Consider the following 15,026-nt stretch of genomic DNA (forward strand, 5'->3'; position numbering starts at 1 on the left):
CTGCATTTCAGAGCTGGAAAAGTGGGTGGACTCACTGGGGAATGTCCATCATGCTGAGATTGTTGTGGCCATCACGTTCAGTGAGGTAGTCACATTGCAGGTAAAGAGCAAATAGGCAGAAATGGGATAGGTGATTAACAGACAGAGTAGACGAAGGCTGGTAGGGGAGGAGAGCTGCAAAAGAGGGGAGTAAGAAGAATGGAAAGGCTATAGCAACAGAAGACTCAATAGTAAGAAGAACAGACAGGTGCTTCTGCAGATACAAAAGAGACTCCAGAACACTGTGTCACCTTCCTGGTTCCAGATCAAGGACTCTTCGGAATGGCTACAGGGCATTCTGAAGTGGGAGGGTAAACACCCAGTGGTCATGGTACATACCGATACCAACCATATAGGTACATACATAGAGCATATAGTGTAGAAGGAGGCTATTCGGCCCATCGAGTCTGCACCAACCCACTTAAGCCCTCACTTCCACCCTATCCCCATAACCCAATAACCCCTTCTCACCTTTTTGGGCACTAAGGGCAATTTAGCATTGCCGATCCACCTGACCTGCACGTTTTTGGACTGTGGGAGCAAACCGGAGCTCCCGGAGGAAACCCACGCAGACACGGGAGAAGGTGCAGGCTCCTCACAGACAGTGACCCAGTGGGGAATTGAACCTAGGATCCTGGCGCTGTGAAGCCACAGTGCTTTCCACTTGTGCTACCGTACTGCCCAAAAAGGGAAGAGGTCCTACAAGCAGAATATACCAAGTTGGGATGCAAATTAAAAAGTAGGACCTCGAAGGTAGCAATCTCAGGATTACTACCAGTGCCATGTGCTAGGGAGAGCAAAAATAAGATGTGCCAGATTAATAAGTGGCTGTCGAAATGATGTAGGAGACAAGGATTCAGGGGGCGGTATTCTCCGCTCCCGATAAAAATCGGGATGGTCGTCGTGAAATCGGCCGAGGTTCACGGCGGCCTCGGGGCCAGCTCCCCGCACCTAATTCACCCCCACCCAGGGGGCTAGGAGCGGGCCTCCGTCTTTCCCGGCCGCGACTTTGTCGCGCCGGAAATGACGTGAAAAATGGCACATTTGTGAGGTCATCAGCGCATGCGCGGGTTGCCGGTTCCAATCCGCGCATGCGCGGATGACTTCATCGCGCAGATGGCGCGAACCGCGCATGCGCGGTGGCCGTCTTTCTCCTCAGCCGCCCGGCAAGACGTGGCGTCTTGATCTTGCCAGGCGGCGGAGGGGAAAGAGTGCGTCTATTTTGAACGCTGGCCCGACGATAGGTGGGCACCAATCGCGGGCCTGTCCCCTCCCGAGCACAGTCGTGGTGCTCCCGTGCCAATCGGAGCCCTAGATGCCCCAAATGGGCATCTGGCACCCGTTTCACGAATGCAGCGACCAGGTGCTCCAATAATGTTTGATTTATTTGCTGCAAAAGTTAAATTGTCCTGAAATGTCAAATGTTGAGTGATTTACAGATTGGACATGGCTGGCCTCAGTAACACATACTACTGACATATATGCAGATTTACACTTTAAATTGCTCTTCAGTTTTCAAATGTTCAGTCAGTAAGAATTCGTTAATTAGCATAAATTAACACATTTTGTGAATCAGTTGAAACATTTATGCTTCTGGTTCACATACGTTAAATTACTTTTTCATCTGGATTGCTATCCATATTGGCATTTACTTCAACATAATCCTATTAGCCTGTATCCTTTATGCAAATACTTGGTAGAGTTTTTTAAGGCCAACGTTCAACCATAACGAGGGGCTGATTCCTTCAGCATCTTTATCAGTTTGTAATCAGTAGAGCTTGTGCTTGGAAAAATATAGATTGTTTCCTTTCATGGACTACTTACAACATTTCATTTTCAAAGATTGTACTCTTTAAAAAAAAAATTATTCAAATCACAGCATACATAACAACATTCAATAACCAAATACAATCCTGCTAATTTGGCACTATTTCTTATTGTATTCCTTAAACCTCTTCCCCTCCATCCCCCGTGTTTCCTCACCCCCCCCCCCCCCCCCCCCCCCACCCCTTCACCCCTTACCTGCGACAACAAATAGATCTGTAAACAGAGACAAGTCTCCATCTTGTCTAGAAATCCCTATCCGAGCCTGAAGGGCAAACTTAATCTTTTCCAGTTTCAGGAATTCCGCAATATCCCACAACCATGTCGACACTTTTGGTTGTTCCTCCGATTTTCATTCCCATAATATTTGCCACTAGGCAATCAACATTGGCGAAGACCACATCGGCCTCCTTCCCGTCCATCAGCCCTGGTACTTCCGACACACCAAAATCACCTCAAGAGGACCTGGTGACATCTCCACCGCCACAAGTTTTGTTAGTATTTCAAATACCAAGCCCCAGAACCCCACTAATTGTGGGCATGACCACAATATGTGGACATGGTGAGCTGATCCCCTCTTTATCTCTCACATTTATCTTCCACCGCTGCGAAAAACCCACTTATTCATGTCCATATAATATGGGCCCTTTGCACAACCTCGAACAGTATCAAATTCATTCATTCAAAGATCATACTCTTAATTATACTTTTAGTTGTGATAAAGCAATGATCATCAGATGTATTATGGAGTACCATAAGCTAGATTCGTAGATAAGGAAGATTTGAATTGACAGGAGAATATTTTCAATTCCTAATTGTAACGTGAGAATCATTTCAACACATACAGTAATATCATGCATAATACCATCAATCTGCAGATAACTGCATTCGTTACATGTTTCCATTCGTGGGTAATGCTGATAGTTTGAAAGAAAAAGCTGTGGTGTTGGTGGTTGAAGTAACAGTGCTTTTAAGAGGACAGTTGTATTTTTAGACAATTTAGTTGCATTCTTCTTCTTTCGTATGGCTTTGGGAGCAGAAGTTGTCATCACAGTTTTAATGTCAAGTTCCCTAATCAATTCAATATCCTGCTGGAGAGCAAGTATAACTCTAAGATGTTGCCCTTAAACTTGAATCAGGACCAAGATGCTATTATGTGCTCCATTCCTTAGTCAGAGTTTCCCCAGTCACAACCAGGCAAGGTTTGCAGGTTACCACCTGTACATTAGGTGTCAACATTGGTTAAGTCCAGTCTGTATTCTATTGAGGATTGTCCTCATGTTCTGGAGAGATTGTGGCCTGGTTGTTGAAATGTTGGGTGGAAGACGTTTATTTGGGACAGTATTTTCTGTCCATGCTTTTCTCCAGGTTTCTCAGCGTTATGTAGTTGGAAATGTTTGATTCTTGTCCAGAGGGGATTTCATAGAGCCATCTGGTGAATTTGGGAGGGGGGTTCTTGAAGATCTCAGTGAATGGGGAGGTCCAAGTTTCTGCTGATACAAGTTATTTCTCCAGGTGTTGCTGCATCCTATCAAATGGAGGGAGGGGCAATATTTAAAAGGACAGATAACCACTAAACTGGAGTTGATCTGAGAGTTACCAGAGCTTATCCTTATTACTGAGTGAATTTGTGTGCCAGTAAGTTTGGTGTGACAGCTTGAGACCTGTACATGTGCACAGTACTCAGTTGTGTAGAAGACCAGAGTTTGGAACAAGTACGAAGGAGGGTGGTTTTCTTTTCCAACTCAACTTCTGCTGGTGAGCTAATAATAATAATCTTTATTAGTGTCACAAGTAGGCTTACATTAACACAAAAATTGATTGATTGATTGATATTTGTCACATGTACCGAAGTACAGTGAAAAATATTTTTCTGCGGCCAAGGGAACGTACACAGTACGTACATAGTAGACAAAAGAATAATCGACAGAGTACATTGAGAAATGGTACATCAACAAATAGTGATTGGTTAGAGTGCGGAACAAGGGCCAAACAAGCAATACATGAGCAAGAGCAGCATAAGGCGTCGTGAATAGTGTTCTTACAGGGAATATATCAGTCCGAGGGGGAGTCATTGAGGAGTCTAGTAGCTGTGGGGAAGAAGCTGTTCCCATGTCTGGATGTGCAGGTCGTGAGACTTCTGTATCTTCTGCCTGATGGAAGGCTCTGGAAGAGGGCAAAGCCTGAGTGTGAGGGGTTTCTTCCAATGCTGTCTGCCTTCCTGAGGCAGCGGGAGGTGTAGACAGAATCAATGGGAGGATGGCGAGCTTGTGTGATGCGTTGGGCTGAGTTCACCACACTCTGCAGTTTCTAGCGATCTTGGGCCGAGCAGTTGCCATACCAGGCTGTGATGCAGTCAGATAGGATGCTCTCTATGGCACATCTATGGAAGTTTGTGAGAGTCGATGCAGACATGTCGAATTTCTTTAGCTTCTGTAGGAAGTAGAGACATTGTTGGGCTTTCTTGACTGTTGCATCAACGTGAGTGGACCAGGACAGACTGTTGGTGATGGTGACCCCCAGGAACTTAAAGCTATCGACCATCTCCACTTCAGAGCCATTGATGTAGATGGAGGTGTGTGTCATGCTATGTCTCCTGAAGTCGATGATCAGTTCCTTGGTCTTTCCAACAATTAGAGAGAGGTTGTTTTCGGTACACCATGCAATCAAGTGATCTATCTCCTTTCTGTAGTCTGATTTGTCATTGTTTGAGATACAACCCATCACAGTTGTATCATCTGCAAATTTATAGATCAAATTGGAGTTGAATATTGTCACACAGTCATGTGTGTATAGGGAGTACAGTAGAGGACTGAGCACACATTCTTGCAGGACCCCAGTGTTGAGGACTATTGTGGAGGAGGTGCTGTTGCCTATCCTGATAGATTGCGGTCATTGGTGGTGAGGAAGAAAATGATCCACCTGCACAGGGAGAGGTCATGTCCAAGGATGCAGAGTTTGGTTATTAGTCTTGTCAGGATAATGTGCTGAAGGCGGACCTGTAGTCTATGAACAAAGTCTGATGTAGGTGTCCTTTTTGTTGAGATGTTTGAGTGTTGACTGTAGGGCCATAGAGATAGCATCTGCTGTATAAAAAATCAAATTACTGTGGATGCTGGAATCTGAAACCAAAGAGAAAATGCTGAAACATTTCAGCAGGTCTGGTAGCCAGGGCCGGCTCAAGGCACCGGCAACTCGGGCAGTCGCCCGGGGCGCCATGTGCTAGGGGGCGCCAGAGACTCGGGTCCCGCGCATGCGCAGTTGGGCTGGTACCAACCAGCGCATGCCCGGTGGCCGCCCTCCCCCAGGACGGCCCCCCCGGTCCCCCGGTCCCCCCCCCCCGCTCGGTCCGCTCCCCCCGCCCGCCCCCCCTCGGTCCCCCCCGCCCCCCCTCGTGTCCGCCCCCCCGCCCCCCCCCCCCTCGGGTCCGCCCGCCCCCCCCCCCCTCGGTCCCCCCCGCCTCCCCCTCGGGTCTGCCTCCCCGCCCCCCCTCGGGTCTGCCCTCCCCGGCCCCCCTCGGGTCCCCCCCCCCCCCCCCCCTCGGCCCCCCCCCCCCCAAGGGCGCCGAAGTTCAGCTTGCCCGGGGCGCCAGCAACCCCCCCCCCCCCCCCCAAGGGCGCCGAAGTTCAGCTTGCCCGGGGCGCCAGCAACCCTAGGGCCGGCGCTGCTGGTAGCATCTGTAGGAAGAGAAACATCAATACTCAAACTAATCTCACTGCCCCACTCTCTCCCCATAGCCCTGTATCAATCAGCAAACTAATCTCACTGCCTCCTCTCTCTCCATAGCCCTGTGTCAATCCAAACAAATCTCTCCCTACAGATGCTGCCAGACCTGATGTGATTTTCCAGCATTTTCTCTTTGGTAGCATCTACTGTGGACCAGTTGCCGAACCGCAATGGTTCGTGACCGTCTGAGAGGCTAGTGTTGATCCGTCTCATGACTAGCCGCTCAAAGCATTTCATGTTAACAGACGTCAAAGCCACTGGTCGGTAGTCGTTGAGCATGCTGCCTTGTACTTCTTTGGTACTGGTATCAGGAAGTTACTGGTAAAATTAAGTTACTGTGAAAATCCCCTCAGGCGCCTGTTTGGGTACACAGACGGAGAATTCAGAATGTCCAATTTACCGAACAAGCACGTCTTTCGGTACTTGTGGGACGAAACCGGAGCACCCAAACGAAACCCACGGAGACACAGGGAGAAAGTCCAGACTCCGCACAGAAAGTGACCCAAGTGGAAATCGAACCCAACCGTGGCGCTGTGAAGCAGCAGAACTAACCACTGTGCTACCATGCCGTCCTCGCGGATGATGTTCTCTTGTGGTTTCGTATTTTCGGCAGTCTTTCGGAGATAATGGTGGTGAGTTAGGAAGCTGACAAGTGTCATTGCAAGATAGGTGGAAGTTAGGTCATGCAGCACATTTTCTTCACAAGGCGTGACTATTACAATCCCAGTTGGTGTTATTACTGGAGAGGAAGATCCCAGAATAGAATCCTAGCTCAAAAGTGTGCAATGGTTTTTTTTTTATAAAACGTGGAAGAAGAGAGGCACAGGACTGCTAATTATTTCCAACAACAAGAAAACATGTTTTGAACATGAAAAAATTGGATTATAATAATCTTTACTCTCCCTTTAACTTAATTTCACACAGGTTTCAGGATTAATATCGGTTACAAAGCACATCTTAAGCAACAGTGATCTCATTAACACAAAAGTCCCTTATAAGCGCACAAGCTGACTTTGGTCAAATACACGCACTCCCCTCTAAACCCAAGTTAGTGTCTGTAGATTTCTTCTCAGAATCCACCAGATGATGATCACATAAGAGTTTCCAAAATCCTGTCTCAAAAGCATAATATAGAATTTGCTCTTATGCTAATGCTTTCCCTTGGCAGTTTGCCTTCCGAAATCTAGACCAGGTTTTCCAAATGACACTTTTAAATAAAACTTCCACTCCATTTTTAACAGTGAATCCATTCCAATAATTTACAACAATCCTTTTAGGATTTCTATGCCTTGACTGCTATGCAAACTGCTCATAATTGCTTTAACTCTCAATTCCCCAACACGGATTTGATTCTGGCCCCGAGTCACTGTCCATGTGGAGTTTGCACATTCTCCCTGTATCTACTTGGGTCTCACCCCCATAACCGAAAAAGATGTGAAGAATATGTGAATTGGCCATGCTAAACTGAAAAAATATCAGGTACGCTAAATTAATTTTTAAAAAACGCTTGATTCCCAAACTGTATTAAAATGGCATCAGACATTTGATTTATCTTTGAAAGCTGCTGTCCCACTTTAAATCTGGTTACTGCAAATGTCTCTTTAAGTCAGAACATTTTGTTTAATCTTTCCTGAATTCTTCTGAATAATACTTTGGCCTCTGTTCATTTAACTTCAGTTGTCTTAAACATCCTTTCGGTCCCAGTTCCCTGAATATATTGTAATTTAGGCAGCCTTCCTCTTTGCAGCTCCCGTCCTGTCCAGTCATTCTTCTGGCAGAGTTTAGATATGTTCACTCCCTGAGGTCCTGTTTCCACCTACCCACAAATTCAGCAAAAACTAAAACATAAAAGCTTCTCTACTTTTCAAGGCCCGGATTGCGAAGCAACACCCACATGCTTATGCCTTTTATTTATTCTTCATGCTGTAGCCGTCTCTAAACACAATAGAGACCCGGTTGGAACTTAACCAATCCCAACACATACAAACACTTTTGTCCAGCATACATCTAACTATAAATTTGACCCTTCTTGGCACAGAAACAATACATTAAAACCACTTAAAACTATATCTTATTTCCAATGTTTACCAATGCAAATCTAATTCCCTTAAAATTAAGATTTTTGAATGAGGTAAAACGACCTTTGTTTTCCAATGACATTTAGGGTGTTGCATGCCTTGCGATTTTCAAAGTGGAATGGACTTGGCTGGGTTTGGTTACAGTCTCCACTTGTAGAAATATTCAGCTACTTTGACAGGTTCGGAGTTTAGAGTGGCTCCTATAGCCTGCAAAGATTTTGCCTGAGTTGTTAAGACAGTATCGTCGGCATAAATAAATTTTCATGATGATGTGCTGAGAATGTTACTTTTGTGGACATGTCAGCATCAAGACAGGGGAAATTGAGTTAATCATTTCCATGGCAGCTGACTGGAGAAGGTGCTATTCTTAAAAAGTAAAAAGGTAATTCTCCACCTTCATACTTCTGACAGGAGATTTGCTGCTGAGATTTTAAATGGCTGGAAAATTGTAGGCAGTGTGTGTTCTCACTGTTGGGAACAGAAAGTCAGAAAGTTAAGCCTAAGGGATCAGAATCGGCCTTAAATCAGGTGATGCCAGTTGTTAAATACAGATTACAGTTACCTGGGGTAAGGAAATTATGGCTTGGGAAGAGGACAGTCAAGGAATTTGGCAGAACATATTGTAGTCTTTAGGTTCAGTTGTTTTTGTAGCTTTATACTAAAACTGAACAAGGATTGACGAAAGCAAATTATGTAACATTATTGCTTTAATTAATTAAAATTCTTTAATTTTTCCACTCAAATCCTCCAACTGTTGAAAAACGAGGACATTCTGGCTCATGGACTTTTCTTGATGACCAGTGTCGATGTTTTCTTTTAAATGTCTAGCAAGCGGCTGGGAGCTGGAAATCTGTTATTTTTCTTACACAAGGACTTCAGAACCTAATCTAGGCCAACACTTCAATGCAATGCTAACAGAGTGCTGCATTCGTGGAGGCCGACATTTTTGCATGAGGTTAAACCACTCACATCTGCCTGTTTAGGTGGAATTGTGGGATTTTATTGTGCTATTCCAAGAAGATTTGGTTATTGGTTATATTTGTGACCTTGCTATATTAATTATGAGTGGCAACACTTCAGTACAAATCCACTAGCTGTGAAGCAATTTCAGCTCTCCTAACAATATGACAATGTACATGTCAAGGAAGTCCCTCCTCCTTCTTCAGGAATTGTTATTTGTTAAATCTAAGCTCCAGCAAAACATTGTCAGAAATCTCCTGTTGCAGATTCTGATTCTGAAATGCAATGTTGAATTCTTGCTCCTAGATGTGATGTGAGTTCTGTGACACTACATGTGAGTCGTAGCGTTTTATAGCACGGAAAGAGGGCCTTCAGCCCATCGCACTATGCCAGCCATCAAGCACCTAACTATTCTAATCCCATTTTCCAGCATTTGGTCTGTAGCCTTGTATGCTCTGGCATTTCAAGTGCTCACCTAAATGCTTCTTAAATACTGTGAGGGTTTCCGCTTTTAGCACGCTTTCAGGCAGTGAGTTCCAAATTTCCACTACCGTTCAGGTAAAAAATGTTTTTCTCTCATCTCTAAATCTCCTTCCCTTATTTTAAATCTAAGCCCCCAAGTTCTTGACCCCTCCAACAAGGGGGGGAAGTACCTTCCTAGCCACCTTATCTCTGCCCCTCATAATTTTATACACCTCAATCAGTTCCCCTGAGTCTGCTCTGCTCCAGGGAAAAGAACCCCAACCAATCCAGTCTCTTGAAAAGCATTAAGGTAGATAAGCCCCGAGGCCTGAAGGGATCTATCCCAAAATACTGAGGGAGGCAAGGGAGGAAATTGCTGAGGCTTTGATAGAAATCTTTGTATCCTCACTGGTTACATGTGAGGTCCCAGAGGACTGGAGAATAGCTAATGTTGTTCCTTTGTTTAAGAAGGGTAGCAAGGATAATCCAGGAAATTACAGGCTGGTAAACCTTACATCAGTAGTAGGGAAATTATTGGAGAGGATTCTTCGAGACATGATTTACTCCCATTTGGAAGCAAATGGACGTATTAGCGAGAGGCAGCATGGTTTTGTGAAGGGGAGGTCATGTCTCACTAATTTGATCAAGATATTTTGAGGAAGTGACAAAGATGATTGATGAAGGTAGGGCACTGGATGTTGTCTACATGGACTTCAATAAGGCATTTGACAAGGTCCCTCATGGCAGACTGGTGCAGAAGGTGACGTTACACAGGATCAGAGGTGAGCTGGATACAGAACTAGCTCGGTAGTACAAGACAGAGGGTAGCAATGTGAGGGTGTTTTTCTGAGGGCTGTGACCAGTAGTGTTCCACAGAGATCAGTGCCGGGACTTTGCTGTTTGTAGTATATATAAATGACTTGGAGGAAAATGTAACTGGTCTGATTGGTAAGTTTGCGGACGACACATAGTGGAATTGCGGACAGTGATGAGGATTGTCAGAGGATACAGTAGGATATTGATCGGTTGGAGACTTGGGCGGAAAGATGACAGATGGAGTTTTATCTGGAAAAATATGAGGTAATGCATTTTGGAAGGTCTAATACAGGTGGGAAATGTACAGTAAATGACATAACCCTTAAGAGTATTGACAGGCAGAAGAATCTGGGTATACATATTCACAGGTCACTGGAGGTGGCAACGCAGGTAGTCAAGAAGGCATGTGGCATGCTTGCCTTCATCGGCCGGGGAATTGAGTATAAAAATTGGCAAGTCATGTTGCAGCTGTATAGAACCTTAGTTAGGCCACATTTGGAGTATAGTGTTCAATTTTGGTCGCCACACTACCAGAGGATATGGAGGCTTTGGAGAGGGTATACAGAGGAGGTTTACCAAGATGTTGCCAGGTATGGAGGGTGTTTGCTGTGAGGAGAGGTTGGATAAACTCAGTTTGTTCTTACTGGAAAGACAGAGGTTGAGGGGCAACCTGATCGAAGTCTACAAAATTGTGAGGGGCATGGACTGAGTAGACAATCAGAAGCTTTTTCCGAGGGTGGAAGAGTCAATTACTAGGGGACATAGGTTTAAGGTGCGAGGGACAAAGTTTAGAGGAGATGCGCGAGGGAAGATTTTTGCACAGAGGGTAGTGGGTGCCTGGAACTCGCTGCCAGAGGAGGTGATGGAAGCAGATACAACAGTGACGTTTAAGGAGCGCCTAGGCAATACATGTATAGGATGGGAATAGAGGGAGGGATACAGGCCCTGGAAATGTAGAATGTTTTAGGTTAGACAGGGAGCATGGTTGTTGCAGGCTTGGAGGACCCAAGGGCCTGTTCCTGTTCTATACTTGTCTTTGTTCTCTTTGTTCTTTGTTCTCTCTTGATAGCTGAAACACTCTAGCCCAGGCAACATGCTGGTGAATCTCCTTTGCACCCACTCTAATGCAATCACTTCCTTCCTATGGTGTGGTGACCAGAACTGCACACAGTACTCCAGCTTAACCGGAATTATAAATAACTCCAACATAACCTCCATGCCCTTATATTCAATGCCTCAGTTAATAAAGGCAAGAAAGCCTAAAAGCCTTCTTAACCACTTTTTTTACCTGTCCTGCTGATCTGTGGACATGCACACTCAGGTCCCTTTGATCCTCTGTACTTCCTTGGGTCCGACCATTACTTATATATTCTCTTGACTTATTAGTCCTCCCAAAATGCATTATCTCCAATTTTTCATGGTTAAATTCCATTTGCCACTCTTCTGTCCATCGAACCAGCCCGTCTATATCATCCTCTAATCTGAGGCCTTTTACCACATCACCAATTTTTGTGTCATCTGCGAGTTTACTTACTATACCTCCCACATTCACATCCAGATCATTAATGTAGACTAAAAACAACAAGTGCCCCAGCACTGATCCCTGCGGAACATCACTGACCACAGGCTTCCAGTCACAAAAACAAGCTTCAACCATCATCTTCTGCCTCCTGCTACTGAGCCTGTTTTGGATCCAGTTTGCCAAATTGCCCTGGATCCCATGGGCTCTTACCTTCTTCATCAACCTCCCTTACTAAAGTCCATGTAGAAGACATCAGCCACAACTACCCTCATCTACACATTTAGTCATCTCCTCAAAAAATTCAATCAAATTTGTAAGACATGGAGCTGGATTCTTCTATCTGCCTGCCGCAAGATCGCCACGGGCGGGACGTGGACCATTTAAAGGTCCATTGACCTCGGGCGGGAATTTCCGGTTGAGAATCCTGCCCATGATCTCCTGTTGACAAAAGCATGTTGACTATCCTTGATTAATCATCACCTCTCCAAATGGAGATTAATTTTGTCCTTAGATTTTTTTTCCGGGTTCCCTACTCACTGGCTTGTAATTTCATGATTTGTCCATATTTCCCTTCTTGAATAATGGCATTACATTAACTCTCCTGCAGTCCTCTGGCACTTATCCTGTGGCTGGAGAAGTTTTAAAAACTTTTGTCAATGCCGTTGAAATATCCTCCTTTGCTTCCCACAGAAACCTGGCATACATCTGTTCTGGCTCAGGGATTTAGCCACTTTCAGGCCGTTAAAACAGTTAATATCTACTCCCTCTCAATATTAAGTCATTCAAGTAAATCACAGTGCACCTCCCTGATTTCGATACCTAAATCATCCTTCTCCATATCGAACACAGATGAAAAGTACTAATTTAAAACCTTACCTCTATCTGCCGGTTCCACACACAAATTTCCACGTTGGTCCCTATGGGCCTTACTCTTACCCTGCTCAACCTCCTTCCCTTAATATACTTATAAAACACCTTGGGCCTGGCGATTTTGCGTTGGCGCGCATCCTGAAGACAACGGATGAACGGGCATCACGCGACAATCGGCAGGCAGGAATGTTCCCTTCCAGTCGGGGAACATTTCAGCAGTCAAGGGCATTCAGACTCTGATCTCCGGGTAAGGGTTCTCCACGGCGGCCTTCAGGATGCGCGATAACCCAAAATCGCCGAGCAGAAACTTAAGCCAAGTTCTGCACACATGAGTATGGCCTCAACCGGGACCTTGGATTCATGTTGCATTACATTCATCCCCCACCATCTGGCCTGGGCTTGCGCAATCCTATCACACTTCACACCTCTTTAACCTGGGGTTGCCCCTCTCTCTGGATCTGTAAAGACTTAATTACCTACAAATGCACGCATTCAAAGTATCGTCTTGCATCTTTGACTTTGTCTATATATATGTTTCTGGAACATACCTCTTCACCGGAGGAAGGAGCAGTGCTCCGAAAGCTAGTGATTTGAAACAAACCTGTTGGATTTTAACCTGGTGTTGTAAGACTTCTTACTGTGCTCACCCCAGTCCAACGCCGGCATCTCCACATTATAAGTTGACTTGGCACAGCACTTTTTTTATTCATTCATTGCCCATCCCTAATTGCCCTTGGAAGGTGTGGTGAGCTGCCTCCTTGAACTGTTCCAGTCCCTGTGATGTAGGTAGCACCCACAGTGCTGTTAGGGAGGGAGTTGCAGGATTTTGACCCGACAACAGTGAAGGAATGGCGATATATTTCCAAGTCAGGATGGTGAGTGGCTTGGAGGGGAACTTCAAGGTGGTGGAGTTCACATGTCTGTTCTGCTCTTATCCTTCTAGATGGTAGTGGTCGGGGTTTAGTAGGCACTGCTGAAGGAGCCTTGGTGAGATCTTGTAATGCACCTTTGTTGAGATCATCAGGGAAATTCACCCATTCTAAATTAATGTTATACCATTAGCACAGCTGTGGCTGCGGGTTCTATTTTACATCTAATCCTGTGAAGTCAACAAGTTACAGGAAGTGTGAGTGCGTAAATGTGAAAGGTCAAAGATTGTGTTTACTTGTGTCATACACTAGGGGAAATACTTTCCACACATAATGATGCAGAAGCTGCAGTTGCAACCACTGCTTGCTGATCCCTAAAAGTATGCCTCAAAATGAAGACTAAAATAGCAAAAAAAAGGGGGAAATGTCACTGAGAATGAAGTGGCAGGCCCAGCAACAATATTCATTAGATGCTAAATCCGGATGGCTTTAATGAACGTGTCAGCTACACCATTTTCATAATGGAACAAACAGTATCTGCAAAAGAATTGTCAACAAAATACCTTGTCCAAGCGTTCCTTGCTCACTTACTCCCTTCTTAAATAAAATATGAAATTCATCATCCAACGTGGGGCTCAAGGCCATGACCTTGGAGTTAAGAGTCATATAACTACCAAGTGAAATAGCCAGGTTGTGCATAAACTTGTTCTTAAAGCCTTTCTAATTTGAGTGACAGCCTCACAATTCACTGCCCAAAACATTTCAAAATTTACATCCACCGGTGTGAGCAAGAAACATGATTTCAGACCACATTTGCAAAAGCCTTTTGCTGCTCATTACCATCAATTGAGACGTTAAGGTATAATTCTGATACTGTTCTGGCTTGATTAATTTGTGTTTAAATTATTTCATTTCAATAGAGATAAATCCTGAAAGTCCAATACTGTTTCTTTTGTTAGACCTTTGCCATGTACATGTCCATCAAACCTGAATCGATTAATGATAATTGCTGTCTTCAATCAATACTTTGTCAGGAGTCCCATCAATTGCTTTACCCCAACCCTGTCACAGTTAATTAATGGTGATAGGTGCTGATGATGAATTGCTACCACTAATCAACCATTAAAGTGGCTTCAGTAGTGCCTACCAGTTCAATAATTTTGTCTCTAACTATTAAACCATTAAGGTGGTGGAACATCCAAAATTAATGTGAACTGAAAACAAAGACAATGATAGTAATTTCTAATTTTGTTTGACATATTTAGTTTTCAGTTAGAGTTCTTTATGATTATGCAGCCAAGAGAAAGGTATTAAAATTAAGATCAGAAAACAAAATAGTTGTGGTAATATACGGTGAAATTACTATGTATTGGAAACATTAATTAAGGACACAACTTGGCTTTCTAAAATGCAACCTGTGCTTGGCTAATGATTAATTTAATGGAATAATAATCAGGTGGTTCTGTAAAGGGTACAAAATGACAAATACGCTTGAATTACGTACCTACGTAGAGCTGGCTGTAGAGTTCTAGTCTAGTATGACCCTGGGTTGGAGCCTTCCTGAAATCCCTGCGCAGTAGATCTACTTGAAGGCTTGCTTCCTTGACGTTGCGCTCAGCAATTACTCGATGCCACTGGTCATCATTCAAAGGATTTGGGGATCTCACTGTAAGTTCCTCTGGGCCATTCCCCACATCAAATGAAAATGTTACATCAGTTGGAGCTGAAAATATAATGATCATTATTCAGTTTTTATTTGACTAAAACATAAAAATTAGATGCATTTCTAGGGGGAAAGGGGACCAGGTGATAATGGTGAGATGACATGTAGATAGGATTAAAAATAATCAAAAATATATT

At 44.3% G+C, this 15,026-nt stretch overlaps 1 protein-coding gene across 1 annotated transcript in view; it reads right to left on the reverse strand.

Annotated features, from left to right (window-relative positions):
• cntnap2a (contactin associated protein 2a) overlaps positions 1–15,026 on the reverse strand; it is a 2,445,269-nt gene that overhangs the window by 290,182 nt on the left and 2,140,061 nt on the right. The window contains exon 17 of the mRNA XM_038797786.1: positions 14,671–14,889. Coding sequence (XP_038653714.1) covers positions 14,671–14,889 — 219 coding nt within the window. The remainder of the gene's footprint in view (positions 1–14,670; positions 14,890–15,026) is intronic.

Source organism: Scyliorhinus canicula, chromosome 5, assembly GCF_902713615.1.
Source record: "Scyliorhinus canicula chromosome 5, sScyCan1.1, whole genome shotgun sequence".
Classification (NCBI taxonomy): Eukaryota; Metazoa; Chordata; class Chondrichthyes; order Carcharhiniformes; family Scyliorhinidae; genus Scyliorhinus; species Scyliorhinus canicula.